This window comes from Elephas maximus, chromosome 3 (genome assembly GCF_024166365.1).
Source record: "Elephas maximus indicus isolate mEleMax1 chromosome 3, mEleMax1 primary haplotype, whole genome shotgun sequence".
In the NCBI taxonomy this organism is placed as follows: domain Eukaryota; kingdom Metazoa; phylum Chordata; class Mammalia; order Proboscidea; family Elephantidae; genus Elephas; species Elephas maximus.
The window spans coordinates 142,765,705-142,786,049 of record NC_064821.1 but is presented as its reverse complement, the minus strand read 5'-3'; the positions used below and the strand labels follow the sequence as shown (position 1 = coordinate 142,786,049).

Genomic DNA, 20,345 nt, shown 5'->3' with positions numbered 1-20,345 from the left:
ACTTGCTAATTCTGGTTTTGCATCCATTATTATACTATAGACCTACCATTTTCTAAGAGAGAGCATGATGTATGTGTGTGATACAGACTACAGTATGAATGAATGTGATTTAGCCTCATGCTAGCCTCTCCACTGACGAGTGCTTCATCAAAGACGGACAGCTGAGTCTCACTTCAGCAACACAAAAACTCATGAGCGGGGCATCCTTCAAGAGTGTTGCCATCCAAAACGTAGGCCCGGACTACATGCAGCTATCTAAACTTAAATAAAATTTAAAAATTCAGTTATTCAGTTGTACTAGCCATAGTTGAAGGGCTCAATAGCCACATATGACTAGTGGCTCTAATGCTGACACCGCAGATATAGAACATTTCTATTATTGCAGAAAATTCTACGGGACAGTGCTGCTCTAGAGGTCTCTACAGGCCACAGACAGAACACTGAGCAGAAGTGCCTCCATCCTTTTCATCTCGGGCATACCGTATTACAATCCCATCTCACTCTACTGGAGAAAGTAAGAGGGCTGCAGTGGTGAAGCTGATCAGAGGAGGGAATAATGCTCCCTTAGCCAAGCTGTGCCATGCCAGTGGACCAAGAAAAAAGCTGTCATGAAAAGTCTGGGGCCAGACAAAAGACCCTAGTACTGATGCTCTGGGCCTTCAGGTCAAGCAATTGATTTTTTTATCTTTGTCTTCCCCTAGACTATTTGCTCCTTGAGGACAAGAACTGTGTCTCATTTTTATCTGTAACCCCATTACTTACCATATTACAGAAATCCAATCAGGGTTTTTACGTAAAAAATGATTGTACCCATTTCTACATTGTACCTTCTTCTTTTAGTCAAACTCTACAGAACTATCAGATTATCTTTATAGCGCATGGGTTTAATCCTGTCACTTCCTTTTTTAAAAATGGCAACGACTCCCTAAAATAATTTAAAGTCACTATCATGACATGATATACTCTATGTAACTGGCTTCCAGAATATGTCAACAAACACATTTCCAGTCAGCATCCCGAGATCAGCCCCTGTACTAACTGAGGCTTTTGGCAAATTATTCATACCTATATCTCCCACTGCCCCTACCCCACTCTGAAACTCTGAATTGGCACCCACTGTCCCCATCGGTTTCACACCGCTCCATATCTATCCAGGGATACATGGTATATAATGAGAGATATTACTGATAGAAAATATGCCTGTGTGAGTTTTGTGGAGACACATACATTCAAAAATCTTGGTTTTCATCACATTAAACCATTTGCTCTTCCTAGAAAGCATCTTGCACCTTCAGGCCTTCATGCTTTTTGCTTTATATCATTCTCTCTACCTGCAAAACAGTCCATCCTTCAAAGCCTAGATCAAATTTCTTATCATCTCCATAGTTCCCTTCATGCATGCTCATCTTATCTCATTAGTCACATTATATTTTAAGTTTTTGTTTCCATAATATTATCTGTAAAAGATGAGTTCAATCGTACAATGATTTAAAATTTCTAAAGCGTACTAAATTGTTGAATGCTATTAGCTACTAAATTATTTAATGGTATTTAATAAATCCAAACATAGCAATTATATATGTACAGATATATGCTTATATTTATATATGTATGTGTGTGATGTAAATAATATGCTACCTATGTTTACAAAGTACATTTCACAGCCAGATAGTTAAATGCTGAGTTACATTATTTAGACTACTGTTTTATCTCATATCGTGAGCAGCCGAAAGGTTACTGTAGCCAGGTAATACTTGTTTTACTCACTAGTTCATCTCTGTTTTAAAAGCAGGAGATGCTGGTATGTTCTAAAATGGTAAGGATTACAAAATTTGGCTGAATTTAATAAGGTCTTCATACATAATTCTCCCCTAATTAAATGTGTTTTTTCTTGATGTCAAATTTCCCATTCTGATTATATGTCCCTTCCTTGTTCATTATATTTCCCTTACTCACATTCATCTTCATTCACATTGCCTCTTTACAATTCTTTGTGTTTTTGGCCTTCAGTTCTTTTATTCAAAGCTCAAGGAGTTGGCATTCTCTTTGTCTTCCTGAGTGTCTGTGTGTTTACTTCAAAATGAATAGATATAAAACTACTTAGAATAACTACAGCTTACTAAATATTTTTATGCAATTTTAATATATTCAAAATCAATATAATCAGTACACACCAAAAATACTAGCCACTCAATTTACAACTGGGGTAGTTTATCTTAGATAGAGTATAAAGACTATATTGAAAAAAAGGAGTTCATTCATAATTTCTGCATTGGCCTTTTACACAATACAGTTTATACTTTATTTTTTAACTTACTACTGTTTCCAATAGCCTCGACTTTCTGAGAACATTTGATTACCTTTTGTATAGATACAAATTCTCTATTGTGTACTCAGTTTTATTTTTCCCTCTTTTTTTTTAGTAAAGACATTAACAATAAAATAGGCTCACTTGCTCCAGCTGGTAATTCCTCTGTACTACTAATATATTATTCCTCTTTTTGTGACATCATAATCATCTATACAGAAGTACCATGTATCTTTGTGTAGAAGCTACTGTTTCCATTAAATTTAATTACCTCCCCCTGTGGTTTTAAATAGAAGTGGCTTCAAAATGAGGGCAGCTTCTATTAAATTTAATTACTTTCCCCTGCTGCTTGCATGGTAAAAGGGAGGTTACTAAATGAGAGCAGCTTCTAAACTAAGGTATATGGTAACTGTGTGCTAGCAACAACAAAATTATGTCTAAATGATTCTTCTAGGAGGCCTCTTTGGTTTATCTTTCCTTTTTTTTTTTAAGCCTTCCTTGATTTAAGATCCTAAAAAATGGGCATTAAGGTGGAAGAAAATATATTTTAAAAATCAATTCTAGTTTCAAGGACTAAATAAAGGTAAATATACTAGTTCTTCACAAAGATATAGGAAATTATACCAAAGACATCAAAAATTATCAAGGTCAGAGCTGTCACGAATAATATCATTTGTTGTTGTTTTCTAGCTCTAAAGATGATAAGTTTTATTCCTGATGCATTTTGAATGTGTAATCAAAAGCCTTTTTTAATTCTATTTAAACAAATTTAAAGTTTGCATCACTAAAAGTTATTAAAAAGTCATTAAGTTTGGAGAGATTTCAGAGAAACATTCAGAAATAGTAATGTTCAAAAAAGTGTCAGATGCATTTAAAACTACTGTATTTAAAAATGGTAAATCTACATGCTTTATAATAGTCTAAAAATGTAAATCACATTTAAAATACACTGTAATATAATGCTATAAATCTAATAGAAGATGAAATTTTAAGTACCTCTTTTTTAATTAAATATTAATTAAGAGGAAATACTACTCAGTTAAACCACCACAGTACAATGTTTATTTCTTTTATATACAGGCAGAATTTAGATGAACAATATTTTCATTCAATCACACAGTTTAGTATAAATATAAAACAAGACACCCCTTAAGCATTTTAAGTAACAAATTAAACATTTACATTTTTTACTGTGCACTGAGGCTTAACATTTATGCAGCTTCCAAACCAAAGTACAGCCTCAAGGGAAGTCTCTCCACTGACAAATTAATACCTTAGAGAACAGAGCTGAATGGTGGCAATGAACTCATTTGTTCCCCCAATAATGAAGAATGACTTTTTCTTTACCACATCTGTGACTGTTGCTATGGTGACCCAGACTTACCTCATTGCTTCTCGGAGAGCCCCTCGCTCACCAAGAGTCGTGTGCTTGATGTCATCAAAATTATTCTCTAGCTTCTCACAATTCTGCAATACGTTAAAAAAAACTGCATTAGCCCTCCAACATCCTGTGATAAAATTATATCTATATGGTTCTGTAAAAATATAATTGATTATATTGATTATGGACTCATGAAAAATATGCACAGCACTTTAATTGGGTAGGATTCATTAAAATTGACAGTGTGAACTCAGCAGTAACAAAATAAAAATGTCTTATGATACAGCTGTCATGGAAGCCTTTTTGTCAATTTTTCCAAATGGGGAAATAGAAGAAATAAGTATTACAAAAGATTATACAACTTCTAGAGTTTTACAGAATAAAAATTAGTACTCTAAAATAATGTCAAGTGTATCAACCCAACTGAATTTCAAGAAAGGAAGTTAATAAAGTAAGCTTTAAACCACACTTTTATGATGAATATCTAGTTCTAAATAAATCGATATTTACCAAGAACAAAAGATAAAGTCCAGGTGTAATATAACAGAAGTGGCAAAATCATGGAATCATAATTTTATAATCAGATCTTTAAGCAACTACAGTTGTATGCATGATGTTTCAAACTGCACATATATTTATTTGAAAATAAACCCAATTCTTAAAATTAAAAGAAATTTTAGATTAGGTTCTTCAAAAAGAAAATTAAAAACAAAATTAAGGGTGAGTTAATATGCCATCAACAATTTAAACACTATTTTCTGATAAAAGCAGTACTGCATTGAATTTTCTAAGACTATTTTTTAAATTTTACTACAGTTATAAATATAATCCTATATTTAAAAGAGACTTAGTTTTACATGGCCTTAATAAGCCTTGAGTACATAATATATGGTATTAAATATAGACTAAAAAAATGTACCTCCATGAATCTTTTGGTGCATTAGATTTTTATAGAATTTAGTGATATTTAGGTAATAAAACAACTAGATTTAGTGTTTTAATAAATTCAACAAATAAAAACTAAATATCTTAAGTATTAATGTGTTCTATATTAATATGTTCAAATTGTGAAAAAGTATGTTGGATTTTAGAAAATTAGAGAGTTTGGATTAATTTATAGATATGCAGGAATTACTTGCCTTCCTTTGTAAAGATTACAGCATTGGAAACCCTAATGCAGGGGCAGTTATATACTCTGTCCTACAGGGTCGCTATCGACTCCTCGACAACCGGTTGAAAAGAATTACTTAATTGAAAAATATACTGATATAAAAACTGCTATTTCTACCTTCTTCTTTTTTTTTTTTTTTTTCCAGCTGAATGAAGGCAATGATCCTGTGAACATAGTTATGGATATGCTTATATAATAAAAATCTTTATTACCAAAATGAACATTTTTTTAAAAATTGAATTCTGAATAAAACTCCTCTGTTGGATGTAGCCACTGCAAATATTTTTTCTGCTCTAAGTCTTATCTTTACACTTTCTCAGTAGTGTCTTCACATGAAGAGAAATTTTTTTTATTTTAATGAGTCCCAATTTATCAACTATTTTCATTTACATTAGTACTTTCTGTGTTCTGTTTAAGGAATCTTTGTCTCCCTCAAGGGTATGAAAATATTATTCTAACTTTTCTTCAGGAAGCTTTATTATTTTACATTTCCCATTTAGGTCTAAATCCACCTGGGACAGATATTTCTGCATGGTATAAGATACGTGATCACACTATATAGGTAATCAATTAATTAAATCAGCACGGCTTATTGAGAAGACCAATGCAGAAAAATCTTCTTCACAAATGAAGTCACAGCATTTGCAAGGGTCTGTTTCTGCAGTCTATTTTGTTCCACTAGTTTATTTGCTACACATGAGCCAGTATTACGTTAACTTACTTATATCCATAATAAACAGTGGAGCCCTGGTGGTGCAGTGGTTAAGCAATCGGCTGCTAACCAAAAGGTTGGCAGTTTGAATCCACCAGCCACTCCCTGGAAACACTATGGGGCAGTTCTACTCTGTCCTATAGGGTTGCTATGAATTGGAGTCGACTCGACGGCAATGGGTTATAAATAAAATACTTCTGCAAATTAATATGAAAAAGATAGACAAGCCAATAGAAAATGGGCAAAACACTTTTTTATATAACACCATATAAAGGAGAATATCCAAAAAAAAAAAATGCTCAACTTCATTAGTCATCAGGAAAATGCAAATAAATAGTATAATGAAGTATGATTAAAAAAAATAATAATAATTACACACTCAAAAATGCCAAAAATGAAAAAGACCATAATTGCTTTTTTAGTATATTAGGCATCTGGAGCTCTCATACACTGCTGGTGGAAGTGTAAATTGGTACGTCCACTTTGGAAAGCTGCTTGGCAGTATATAAAAATGTTGAACATTTGGATAAACCTTAAGACTTGGCAATTCCTAGGAATACACCCAAAGATATACAAAAAGAATACACCTAGGAATACAATCAAGGCAAATGCATGCTGATTTAAAAAAAAAAAAAAAAGGCTATGTTCAAGAATATTCACTTCAGCACTATTCTAATTAGCCTTAAAGTTGATACGAGCCAAATATACATCAAGATAATACATATAAATAAATAGTGATAAATTCATAAAATGGAAAACTACAAAGCAACGAGAAGTACCAAGCTATACCTACATGTAGCAACAAGGATGTACTTCACAGTTATAACACCAAACAAAAGAAGTTATACACATAAAAAGCACACAGCTATAATTATTGCATTTATATGAAATTCGAAAATAGGCAAAACTACAATGAATAATTTAAAAGGAAAATTTTATAAATTCCATTTACAACAGCCTCTAAAAGAATAAAATAGGAATAAATTTAACAAGAGTGTCCCACTTAATAGGCCTAATATCTTGTGTATTGTTTCTGTTCTACCTCCTAGTTCGTTGTGTAGTGCCTGGTGTCTTAAATGTTTGCAAGGGGCCAAAAAGATGCAAGAATTGGTCTCTATTTACCTGGAGCCACAGAAAAAGGAGAGTTAGGAATAGGATGAGAAAATGAAATGTGAGGCTAAGAGCCTCCATGAACAACTGCCCCCTGTGCCATGAGACCAGAAGAAGTGAGTGGTGCCTCACTACCATTACTGAACATTTCCATCAACGATTCTATAGAATAATCTTGATCAAAAGGAGAAAAATGCAGACCAGAATTTCAAATTCTCATGGAATCCAGATTTTCTGGAGTCATGGAGCCTGGATGAACCCTTTAAACTACTGCCCCAAAATAATCTTTATACCTTAAACCAAAAGTACCCCTGAAGTTGTCACAAAACCAAAAAATAATTTAGCTTAACAGGAAAAGGTCTGCATTGAGCACGGGATGCACAGTATGCACAGTATACAAAAATTCATTCCAAACAGATCAAATCTAAATGTAAGAGCTAAAACTATACAACTCTTAGAAGAAAATATGGGAGTAAATCTTTCTGACCTTAGATTTGGCAAGGGTTTCTTAACATGATACCAAAACCACAAACAAAAGAAAAAAAAAATAGATAAATTGGACTTCATCAAAATTAAAAGCTTTTATAATTCAAAGGATACCAATAAGAAAATGAAAAGGCAACCCACAGGATAGTAGAAAATGTCATACCTAAAAAAAGAATTGTATCTCAAATGTATAAAGAACTCTTGCACCTCAAAATTCAATTTAAAAATGGGCAAAGGATATCAACAGACAGTAAAGAAGATAAAAAATAACCAATAAGCACATAAAGATACTCAAATTGTTAGCCATCAGAATAATGCAAATAAAAGCCACAATAAAAAACCACTTCATGTCCATTACGATAGCTATAATCAAAAGATGAGAATATAAAGCGTCAGCAAGGATGTAGAGAACTTGCAGAGCCCTTATGCATTGCTGGTGGGAATGTAAAACAATGCACCCACTTTGGAAAAGAGTTTGTCAGTTCTTTATAATGTTAACATGGAGTTATGATATGACCCAGAAATTTCACTGCTAGGTATATGCCCAAAATAACTGAAAACATGTCCACAAAAAAACATGAACAGAAATATTCATAGCAGCATTATTCACAACAGCCAAAGAGTAGGAAAGAGCCAAATATCCATCAAATGGTAAAAATGGATAAACAAATGTGGTACACCCATACAATGGAATATTATTCAGCCATAAAAAGAAATGAAGTTCTGATACCTGCTACAACATGATAAACCTTTTAAAAACATTATGCTAAGTGAAAGAAGACGGACACAAAAGGCTATGCTGTGTGATTCCATTTATATGAAATGCCTAGAATAGGCAAATCCATATAGACAAAAAGCAGATTAGTGTTTAGAGTACTGAGGGGAAGTTGATATGGGAATAATTGGTAATGATTATGGGTTTCTTTGGGGGGTGATGCAAACATTCTGGACTTAGATAGCAATAACTGATGCCTGGAAACCCTGGTGGCGTAGTGGTTAAGTGCTACAGCTGCTAACTAAAAGGTCGGCAGTTCGAATCCACCAGGCACTCCTTGGAAACTCTACAGGGCAGTTCTACTCTGTCCTATAGGGTTGCTATGAGTCTGAATCAACTCGACAGCAGTGGGTTGGTTGGTTGGTTGAACTGATGCCTAATTTTGTGAATATACTAAATGCCACTGAATTACACATTTTAAAATGGTGAACTTTATGATATGTAAATTATAACTCAATGAAGATTTATTTAATAAAATATAATCTATAATGATGGAAGTTGGGGGTTAGTAAGTATAGCAGCACAAGGGGATTTTCTGGGGATACTGCTTAATTTACTTTGTGGAAATTCATAGAATTGAATAGGACTTAGGATTTGTGTGTTTTTCTGTATGTAATTACATTATAAGTTTGAAAAGGAGAGTTTGAATCCTGGTTAAGAAATCATAATCCAATTGCATGACACTATAGTTACAATTAAAGAATAAAAATAAAGCACATCAAAGTGCCTGACATAATAAACAGTAAATGTTAGCTAACAGCTGTTGTTTTTATTATTACTTACTAGAATTTTGTCCTAAAGATCCAGCTCCTGGAACTGATTTAACTTATCCTAATACGCTTCTTACACTTCATTAATTAAATTATAAAATATTTTTTTCTATAGTGAAGCATTTTAAAGGACGACATTTGTACAATTACAACTGCAAAGATGAGCAACTAAATTATTTGGATTAGGTGGGCCTTTGAAGAACACTTTTCCAATACTGCTGCAATAAAAATTAAATTCACTTAGAGGGTGGGACTAGAAAATAGTTTTCCTATCTGTTTTGACTTAATACTGGCAGTCAGATAGAAAGACCAAAGGACAAATATAAATTTTACATTTTAGATCTATATACCAGTTTACAGATTGTAGTGCTCTTTTGAATATTTTTATGAAGAATTTTGTGCTCAAAGATATTCACTGCAAGAATGGAAAAAAAATCCTAAGTTTTCAATAATAGGGGAATGGTTAAATAGAGCACTTCCAACATAAAAGATGTTATACATTCAGCACAAATGCTGTTTAAGCAGATTTTTAACAAGCCAATATGTGTATGACAGCATGTAATTTTTTAAGAGACAGTATAAAATTGCATATATTATATGATATGATTAAAATTATGGAAAACAAACAAGCAAAACCAACAATGACTAGAAATAAAGTATTCATTCAGGCTTTCTCAGAATGTTGAAAAAGCAATGGAGTTTCTTTTTCCTTTTTTGTTTTTGTCATTTCCCAAATTTTAAGTTTTGAGTTTATGTTAATTTTTCACTGCAGAAAAATCCATATGCAATTGTGGTTTAACATTAACATCATATAAAATATGTAACAACGTGTTACGACTCTGGCTATGAGTGGGCAGAATTACGGGAATTCTTTATATTCTTCATTGTCCATATTTCTTTGTTATGTTTCCAAAAATATTTGTATTTTCTATTTTTAATTGTTTGTTTTTATAAAATAGAATACAACATATGTTAACAATAGAAATTTTTTTAAAAGATGACTTTCACAAGATATCTTAGGTTTGTTTTTTTTTTCCATTAAATAGATATTTCACTAATTAAGATTTGTTTTCTCTGCTTATTTGGCAATGAGTTCAGGAAAGTTTTCATATTTCAAATTGTCCAAAAATATGTTTTAAATTGCCAAGTGTTTTCCTTACTTTTGCATATCCAGAGAATGGAATTGGGGGGATATAAATTAATAAAAGAAAATAAAGCCAGGTAATAAAATTACCTACAGTTACTTGCAACACTCAACATGTAACTTAATACTAAGCTTTAAAAGTCTTAAGAAAGAAAAAAATTCATTGGCTGGGATTATTCATTCCAACCAATTTGTCATAGAACTCAAATTATTTTCACCTAAAATGCATTCAAAGGGTGTGGTTACTATTGTTAGTGTTATAGCTAATATTCAGAGTTTCTGACACCAAATCTCCTTCTATTTTTAAAAATAATTTAACCATCAATGAAAAATGATGTATATTGTCTCTACAGTCATGTATTATAATTATACTAACTTTCCAGTAAGTGTGTGCCATAGATCAAACCCCATCGATTTAGGTAATCAGTGCTAAGAGTGTTGCATTTAGACCTCAAAGTGAAAGAAAGCTTCATAATCTATTTTTTCAAAGTTTAGATTACTGCCACTCTATACAGCCAAAAAAAAAAAAAACCAAACCTGTTGCCGTCGAGTTGATTTCGACTCATATACACAACAGCATCTATAATGATGTTTCCCCACAGATAGTTAACAAATCAGATGTGGGAATAGATGTTTCTGTATAATTGGCATGAGTATATTTTTCATAAATCTTCAATACAGACAAAGAGCTAGAGATAGATAGTCAGACAGACAGATAATATGAGATATATATTTATATTGCTTTCCTACAGGGAGTCATTTAATAAGAATAAATCTGTGCATCTTACAGGATATTTCTATTTTGTTTGTTTGGTTGGTTTCTAAGAAAACTTTGGAAACTTTGCATTTACCAACAAGGATTAACAAAATCACTATATCTGAATCTTTTTATTTAAAAACAATTGTTTTGAGTTAGGGTACTGTCTTTAAGACTCACACTGCTAACGGGGAATGTGTGATTTAATTGTTAATACCAAGGAGAGACTGATAATTGCACTACTGTAATTAAAAGGGAATTTTAAGATCTAGTTCAGCCATTTAAAGTTACTCCCTAGACTACAGCAATAATACCCATGGAAAAGAAGGTCACAGATAGCAAAGATTTAATGCAGCCTACTACAACAGTACAACACAGTAGCTTGGACTCAAAAGCAAACACAGATGGAATCCACAAAGATCTCTTTTCATCCCAATATTTGTGCTTCAAGTCCCTTGGGAAAAACGGTATTAAAATACTAATAAATAAATAAATATAAGCTTATATTTCTTATACTGAATAAATCATTCAAAAAATGAATGTTAATGTGACAGATTTTGGAAAAGTTATTTTACATTAAAATATGTGTATAGGAAACCTTTTAAAAACAGCATTTTTGAGCACCCTTTACTTTTCAGATATATATTTTTAAAAATTATACAGATGGCAGGAGGAATCTCAAACTGGCCTGGATATTACTATAATAATGCATTTCCATCCTTTTATAGCTATCACAATGTGGTAGATTGATAGTATAAAGAAAGAATACATGCAATTTTTTTTTTTTTTTTTTTCCCTTTTGGTTCCAGAAACCTCTCATCACCTCTTCCTCCTTGCCAAACCCACTACAATTTTAAACACCATCCTGGCCTCCATTACTGTAGGAAAGTAAGTTAATAAAGACCTTAAAGGAGGAATAAATACAATTATTATTAGATTTTGATTTTCTTAAGGCCTAGCCCTAGATAAATTATAGAGTTGGAAGATTACTTCAGAGCTTTTCTAACCATAGCAAGAAAAGATAAAAACATTCTGTTGAATACAGGAGAGGGAACAGTTGGACAAAGGCACCCTGAAGTAGCCCCTCCGAGCTTACTGTGGCTCTAGGAACTGGGAGAAGTCAAATTTCTCAGAGTCATTTGAGAGTAAGCTCCGGACACCTGAAGGAGTTCTTCCATTTTAATGAGAAGACACCTCAACTTCAGTGGTGACTTTATCTTCCTGTTGCCATCAAGTCGGTTTTGACTCACAGCAACCCCGTAGCACACAGTAGGTCTGCCCCATAGGGTGTCCAAAGAGCGGCTGGGGGATTTGAACTGCCGACCTTCTGATTAGCAGCAGAACTCTTAAGCACTGGTCCGTCAGGGCTCCTGACTTCATCTAGAGGTAACTACAATTACATATTCTACCATCAGGTGAAGTGAGAACCTGAAATGAGCATAAGGTTGAATAACAGAAAAAGAACCAATATTTTGTTTTATACTCCTTGAGTCTTCTTCAAGAAGCAGAATAGAACAATAAGGAAAAATAAGCACTGTAAGCATTTAAATAGTTCAGTTGTTACCTTGACCAAAATTATTTCTGGGTCCTAAAATGGAAATCAAGCCTAAGATTTCTATTGTTCAAGAACAAGATATAAAAGTACCAAAAAAGAGATATATGACTTATAGCTTGATTTCTAAATCAGACAAATATTAGTCTTTTGCCATATGGGATGAACATCTCAAGCAAGTAATATCCTTATTACTGTTCATTCCATCCATAAATAAAATTAAACATCATAGATCCACTGGGTAAGGGACAAAAAGGCTTCATCATCATGATTACCATCAGTAACATTTCCCTAAAATTAGATACACCAGTAGGTAAAACAGGAGCCCTGGCAGTGCAGTGGTTAAAGCGCTAGGCTGCTAACCATAAGGTCACCAGTTTGGACACACCAGCCACTCCTCAGGAGAAAGATGTGGCAACCTGCTTCCATAAAGATTTACAGCCTTGGAAACCTTATGGACCAGTTCTACTCTCTCCTATAGGGTCACTACGAGTTGGAATTGACTTGACGACGGTAGCTTTTTTGGTAGGTAAAACGGAGCCAGTGACCTCCTGTCAAAGTCTGTTCTCAGTCCACCTCACATAGGTATGGATCTGAGAAAAATGACAAACTTATTTGTCATCGACAAATATATTAATACGTTATCCATGCTAGGAGATTCCATTAGTGTAGGACTATCCCAGAATGTAATTTCAGACATATAGATAAGAATTGGAGAGTTACTTCCATAATATAGTTTCCAACAATTCTAAAACATTACCTCGTCTGTGGTGGTGATTCACATTTCCTACCCTTCAAGTTCCTTTTAATTTCCTTTGACCAACATCATCACATGAGAAAGCTGTACCCTTCACAGCAGAAGCAAGGTGGCGGGTGTTCTTGTAGGAAAGAAGGAAGGGAAAGACAGGGTAAAAAGGGTAAACAAAAGGTAAAGGGGACAAAGAGAGAGACTGAATGAATAAACTACTATACAGGTTAATAAGCATAACAACAAGAAAAATTAATGATTAGTAATAAAGCACTGGAACAAGAAGCAGGTCAGCAACCTAGACACCTAGAAGGAAGACAAGTGGAAATCCACAGGAAAAACTGAATGACATGAAAGGTACAGAATTTGACATTGACTAAACATTCAAATTGCTATAACAGACAAAGATTATTCCCATTAGTAAAATGTTGGTATATCTTTATCAGCAATTGTGGTATACTTTATGGTTTTGCAGTATGTAAGGATGAATTATAGTAAAAGTGGCTAACACTGAGGCCTTACTATGTGTTAGGCACTCTTCTAGAATTTTACCCATTTAATACGCTCAAAAATCCTAAGATATATACAACCAATATTCATTTTTTACAAATGAAGAAACAGACACAGAGAGATTAAGATAATTTGTCCAAAGACAAATAGCTAGTAAGGGATAAAGCAGAGATTTAAACACAAGTAGACTGGTATTAAAAAGCAAAGATGTCACTTTGAGGACTAAGGTGCACCTGACCTAAGCCATAGTATTGTCAATAGCCTCATACCCATGTGAAAGCTGGACAATGAGTAAGGAAGACCAAAGAAGAATTGATGCCTCTGAATTATGGTGTTGGTGAAGCATAATGAATATACCATGGACTGCCAGAAAAAAGAACACATCTGACTTAGAGGGCGTACAGCCAGAATGCTGTTTAGAAGCAAAGATAGTGAGGTTTTGGACATGCTCTCAGGAGGGACCTGAGAAGGATATCATACCTGGTAAAGTGGAGGGTCAGTGAAACAGAGGAAAACCCTCAACAAGATAGACTGACACTGTGGCTGCAACAATGGGCTCAAGCATAACAACGATAGTGAGGATGGTGCAGGACCAGGAAGTGTTTCATTCTGTTGTATGTAGGGTCGCTATGAGTCAGAACCAACTTGACAGCATCTAACAACAACAGTCTGGTCCCAGGGAGTCCATAGATGGCACATCTACTTCACTGCTAATCAAAAGGTTGTGGAAAGGTAGGTGGTTCAAGTTTACCCAGAAGCATCTTGGGAGAAAGGCCTGTTGATCTCCTTTTGAAAAATCAGCAATTGAAAACTCTGTGGAGTACAGTTCTACTCTACTTACGGGGTTGCCATAAGTTAGAACCAATTCAATGGCAACTGGTTTCTGGTTTTTCAGTCTGGTCCCAGAGCGAGAATCAAACCCTACACAAGACTGCTTCTAAACAGTAAACTAAACAGAGTAAATATAATAATGCTCTCAATTAAGATCTTCTTCTAGAGATCATACTTAAATATAAGTGCTAGACTGGATGTACAACATTTTACTAGCAGAGACGTGGGGCACGAGCTCAGTAGCTGCACCCTATGCAGAATTCTTACTTCTGTCTGCATTTGCCATATTTTATGATGTAGAAAAATAAGAAATGCAATATACACACATTTAGGCCAAATTAATACCCACAATATTTTGAATGCAACAGTCTTTATTTGGGTCTGTGACACCACCGTGACAAATATAATGAGCAATTAAATTCCCAAGTGTTCAGATTTTGGCAGCAATTAAAGTTGAAACTGGAAACTAAGCATCAAAAGAACTGGTTTTGGTGGCCTCCTGCCAAATGAATCCCCATGGGTTAAGGGGAGGTCTAGAGTTTCAATTGCGATAGATTTTATAATATTTTATAGCTCATCTGTGTTAAGGACTGTATAAAAGTATAATACAGCAAATGGGTAGCATATCAGCAGCAGCATGAAAGCAAAATAACACATGAGATTTCTCAATGCTGAAAAATTTAAGCAAGATCACTGAGCTATCTTTGCTTACACTACGTGACATAACAGCAAAACATTCACTGATTCATATGTTGGATGTAACTGGAAAGAAGCAAAAAAAAGTCAGAAAATTATATTATTAAATGAAAGAATACACTGATGTTTCTACAGGACTTTATATATGCATTTCTTTTATGAAATATGAAACAAAATAGTTTGGGTATGAAATTTATGTAGTAATCTAAATATAATAAATTTGAAAACTAATAGTAATAAATGAGGAAACTGAACTCTATATTATTAAGGCCACAGAGAGTTAATGACATAGCTACCAGAACCTAAGTTTCAGAATTACTAATAAAAGTTCAAGCTAATCAATTAAATGTCAACTCACACAAATTTTTTGAAAATCTGCTACATTTTAGGCATCATACTAAGCACTAGGGATACAAAGATAAGACAATACCTTAGTTTGCTAAAAATCTAGTGAGAAAATAGAACCAAGAGAAGAATTATTTCTCCTGTAGAAGAGATGTGCATGACTTTATTACTTCTAGATCTGTTTTTCAAGTGAGTCAAAATTTCTAGACCAAGAAAAAAAGATAATAAAAATTCAGGTTAGAAGAATGAAATGAAAAGACGCAGACTGGGAGAGAATATTTACAGAACACATATCTGACAAAGGACTTGTGTGCCCAATACAAAAGAACTCTCAAAACTCAACAATAAGAAAACAAACAACCCAATTACAAAAGGGCAAAAGATCTGAACAGAGACCTCACCAAAGAAGATACAGAGAAGCAAATAAGCACATGAAAAGACACTCAACATGTCATTAGGGAATTGCAAATTAAAACAATAATATATCACTGCACACCTGTGGGAATGCATGAAATCCAAAAACACTGACACCAAATGCTGGCGAGGATATGGAGCCACAGGAAATCTCCTTCACTGCCGATGGGAATGAAAAATGGTACAGCCACTTGGAAGGACAATCTGGCAGTTTCTTACAAAGCTCAACAAAGGCTTACCATACATACATGCTAGCAATTGCACTCCAAGTTATCTACCTAAATGAAATGAAAATGTATGTCCACCTGAAAACCTGCACATGAATGTTTATAGCAGCTTTATTCATAATTAACAAAAACTACAAGCAGCATGCCCTTCAATAGGTAAATCGATATTCAAACCAGTACATCCATACAGTGGTGTATCACTCAGCAATATAAAGAAATGGCCTATCAAGCTACAAAAGGGCGTGGAGGAAACTGAAATGCATATTGCTAACTGAAAGAACCCAATTTGAAATTTCTACATGCTATATGATTCCAAGTATAAGACATTCTAGAAAAGGCAAAAACATAGAAGAGACAGTGAAAATATCAAGAGGAAGGGGGAGGAAGGATGAATATAGATTGGGCACAGGGCATTTTTAGGGCAGGGAAAATATTTTACATGATATTGCTATGGTGGACAGGAGCCCCAGGTGGTACAAACAGTTAATGCATCTGGCTGCTAACCGAAAGGTTAGAGGTTCAAGTCCACCTAGATGCACCTCAAAAGAAAGGCCTGGTGACCTACTTTGGAAAACTCATCCAATGGAAACCCTACGGAGCACAGTTCTATTCTGGCACACATCAGGTAACCAAGAGTTGGAATGAACTCTATGTCAGCTGGCTGGTTAACGGTGAACACTTTACATTATGCATTTGTCAAATCCCATGGAACTAAAAACACAAATTGTGAACCCTAAGATAAAGCTATGGGCTTTATTGATATTGGTTTAATAATTGTAACAAATATACCATAGAACTGCAAGACAGTAATAACAAGAAAAAGAGTGTGGGAAGGGTAGGCATGTGGGAACTCTAAACTTTCAGCACAATTTTTCTGTAAATTTAAAACTGCTCTAAAAATTAAGTCTATTAAAAAAAAAAAAAGACTAAGGTGGCAGAATTGGCTAAAGCTTCAAACTTCAGCTTTATTGTCTACTAGTTATATGTCCTCAAAGAGCCCTGGTGGTGCAGTGGTTAAAGTGCAAGGCCACTAACTAAAAGGTTGTCATTTCAAACTCACCAGCCTCTCCATGGGAAAAAGACGTGGCAGTCTGCTTCTGTAAAGATTTACAGCCTATGGAGAGTTCTACTCTGTTCTATAGGGTCTGTATGAGTCAGATCAACTCGACAGCAATGGGTTTTGTTTTTGGTTTTAGTTACGTGTCCTTGGGCAAGCTACTTAGTTTCTGCTAAGTGAAATATACTTACCTTCTAGGGCTGTCAGCAGGATTAAATGAAATAATACATGTAAATCACCTAACACATTGAGCAAATAGAAGGTTTTCAATAACTGGTGGAAGAGGAAGAGAAGAGAAAGGAGGAAGAGGAAGAGAATCCATGAACCTGACCTCAATCCTAAAGAATCAGATTTTATGGTGTGAAGCTAACAAATACGCATTTTTCATGTTTTCCAGATGATTCTTATGAATAATCAAGTGCAATAAATGTGGACTTTATGAAAAAAAGGGAAAGGATTCTTAATTGTTTGGTAATAAGGTCCCTTTGAGAATATAATGAAAACCATAATTCTTTCCTCTTAAAAATTAAATATTCACAAAAAACACATATGCACATATATACCAAATCGACTCAACGGCACTGGATTGTTTGGGTTATATACAATTTCGGTGGGTCAATGGCTCCCCTAAGCCCATATATGGCCCAATATCTATGCCCATCAAATTTTAATATCAGGAAAAGTAATTTTGCAATGGACCTAAACAACGTAGGAATGAAAGTTATGAAAAAAATCAGTTGTCCAAGTACCTTGAGGAGCATGGGTTACAAATAGGTGTCAAATTTCTATTGGTGTATGATAATGAAGCATCTTCAGTTCAAACACTCAAATTACTAATAAAAGTATGATGTAAAGTCAGCCCTGTTCCCAGACTAGAAATGAGAGTCAATCATTCACTCTTTTATTCATTCGATATTTATTTAGAACCTACTAGATGCCAGATGGATCTCTGGTGGAACACTGGTTAAACGTTTGGCTGCTAACCAAAAGGTCAGCAGTTCGAATCTACCAGCCACTCCATGGAAACCCTATGGGGCAGTTCTGCTCTGTCCAGTAAAGTCACTCAGAGTCAGAATCGACTCAACAGCAATGGGTTTGGTTTTTTGGTGTTTTTAAATGCCAGATGCTATCCTAGTCACTGAGGATAGCAAGATAAAAAGAAAATCCTTGTTTTCGAGATGCTCATAGTTTTAATGTGAGAGATAATAATGAAAACAAAAAAAATGTCAATTCAATAAGGTAATTACTATAAGGCAAGTAAGTATGTCCCAAGTCCAGTGGGAGATTCAGTGCCATCCATGTATTAGTGACTCATTACAAATTTCAGATGGTTGGAAACTTGAGGCATATTATATTTTAAAAGACGCTTAGGGAATTATCACCAAGGAGGCCACCATTTTTATAGATCCACTGACAAATTTCACATTTTAAAAACTGAAGAATATTATTAAGGTTGTAGGAAGAGTTAATGACATGGCAACTACAATTTATGTCTCAGAATTACTAGGTAACAAAAGCACACTTCAAGTTATATCACTGTAAGTTTAAGGCAATTTAGCATTGACTAAATTAAGGTTTCTTTTTAGGCAGTAAGGTAGATTTGGAAAAGATAACACAGATGAATTAGCTCCTAATGTAGTCAGGAATTCCTAAGGTCTAGGTTACTCTAAAAATTATATTTTCATTTTGGCACTTGACAAAAATATCTCAAAACTAGACCTGCTGAAGTTTCTTACAGAGTCAAGTAAGAAATAATTACTATACTCATATTTTTTAAAAGACCAGATGAACATTCTAACACCAGTATACAATTTCCAGTTCTAATCAAGAGATTCATATTTCAATAGATAATTGCTTTTCCCTTTGGTGTGTCTTAACTAGTCTAATCCTTTCAGGGAACATTAAGACATAATCATATTTAGCTAATGTCATTTCACTAATGGTGGGCAGCTTACAATCAGGCCCTGTCTAGGAGAATCTTAAATAAGTCACAATGAAATGAGATATAATATAGCAGAAGAGGCGGGAGTTGTAGAAATAGAAAACCTATTTTTTGAGTTTCATTGCTGCAACTAAACTGCTTATGTTATCTTAGGAAAACGCTTAACATGTGAATCTGAAAATACTCCCTCAAAAAATAAGAATATCAATGAAGATGATAAAATAATAACCCCCTCAATCTATTGTTGCGAGGATTAAATTAAATGAGGTTACGTATCTGAAAATATCTTTTAAACAAGACATCATTATTCAAATATCATTATACATTTTCAAAAGGATAGAATAAATCCCATTTCCAGGTCGAAAGTCTAAATCAAAAGAAGCCCTGGCAGCTCAACAGTTAAGCATTTGGCTGCTAATCAGAAGGTTGGCAGTTCAAACCACCCAGGGGCTCCACAGAAGAAACACCTGGCAATCTGCTCCTACAAGGATTACAGACTAAAAAACCCTATGGGGCAGCTCTACTCTGTCATATGGGATCACTATGAGTTGAGAGAGAATCAAGGGCACCTAAAAACGACAGTCTAAATCAAATTGGACTTTAGTTTGCCTACCTTGTAAATACTTTAATATTTCAACTCTCGTCCATGGTAAGAATTAAGTGATATTTTAGTACTTTCTCAAAAATAAAAACATTTCTGCTATAGAACCCCAACTGTTGTTCATTATGTCCTATATCTTAGGTTAAAAAAACTGTTGTTCATTATGTTCTGTATCTTAGGTTAAAAAAAAAAAAACTTAGGGGAGTCAACAAAATTCAAGTTTAAGTATTTGCTCTTTAATCTTAATTTCTACTCAAAATTAACTACACAGATATGCTTATCTTTTCATACCTTACATGATAATCAAGTGAAACACTGCAGCATTAATTTGACAAATATTGTTGAGTACTAGCACCAGGCACTGCCAACCTCAAATTACCATGCAAATCTTAATATTTGCTACTTGGAAGTCATTGTTAATTTATTAACTTAATCTGAAAAATAATGGGGCAGCCTTTCAAAAAGCAATTTAAATGAGAATATACTATGTCAACCAGGGCAGGCTTACTCTACATAATTTGCTCCAGTCACAGGGCCTCTTTGCTGTTCCTTGTACACAAAAGCACCCTGTCTCCTCAGAACCTGGCACTTGCTATTCCCTCCACCTGAATTGTTCACCCTGAATGGTCACATGGCTTGCTCCCTCCTCTTATTCAGATCTCTGTTCAAATATCACATCTGTAGAAATGACTTCCCTGGATACTGCCTCTAAAAGAGAAAACTTCTTCACTCTCTGTCCTATTACCCTACTTTACCATTGTTCATAGCATTTATTGTACTGGACATTATACTACGTGTTACAGTATTT

The 20,345-nt window shown here is 34.2% G+C and overlaps 1 protein-coding gene across 3 annotated transcripts in view; it reads right to left on the bottom strand.

The window, feature by feature from the left end:
- The window catches only part of DPYD (dihydropyrimidine dehydrogenase), a 981,230-nt gene that overhangs the window by 849,763 nt on the left and 111,122 nt on the right, over positions 1–20,345 (bottom strand). For 2 of the 3 annotated variants that reach the window (XM_049875731.1, XM_049875732.1), the window contains exon 3: positions 3,693–3,775. The exons of the other annotated variant lie outside the window; for it this stretch is intronic. In XM_049875731.1, coding sequence (XP_049731688.1) covers positions 3,693–3,775 — 83 coding nt within the window. The remainder of the gene's footprint in view (positions 1–3,692; positions 3,776–20,345) is intronic. 3 annotated transcript variants of the gene reach the window in all.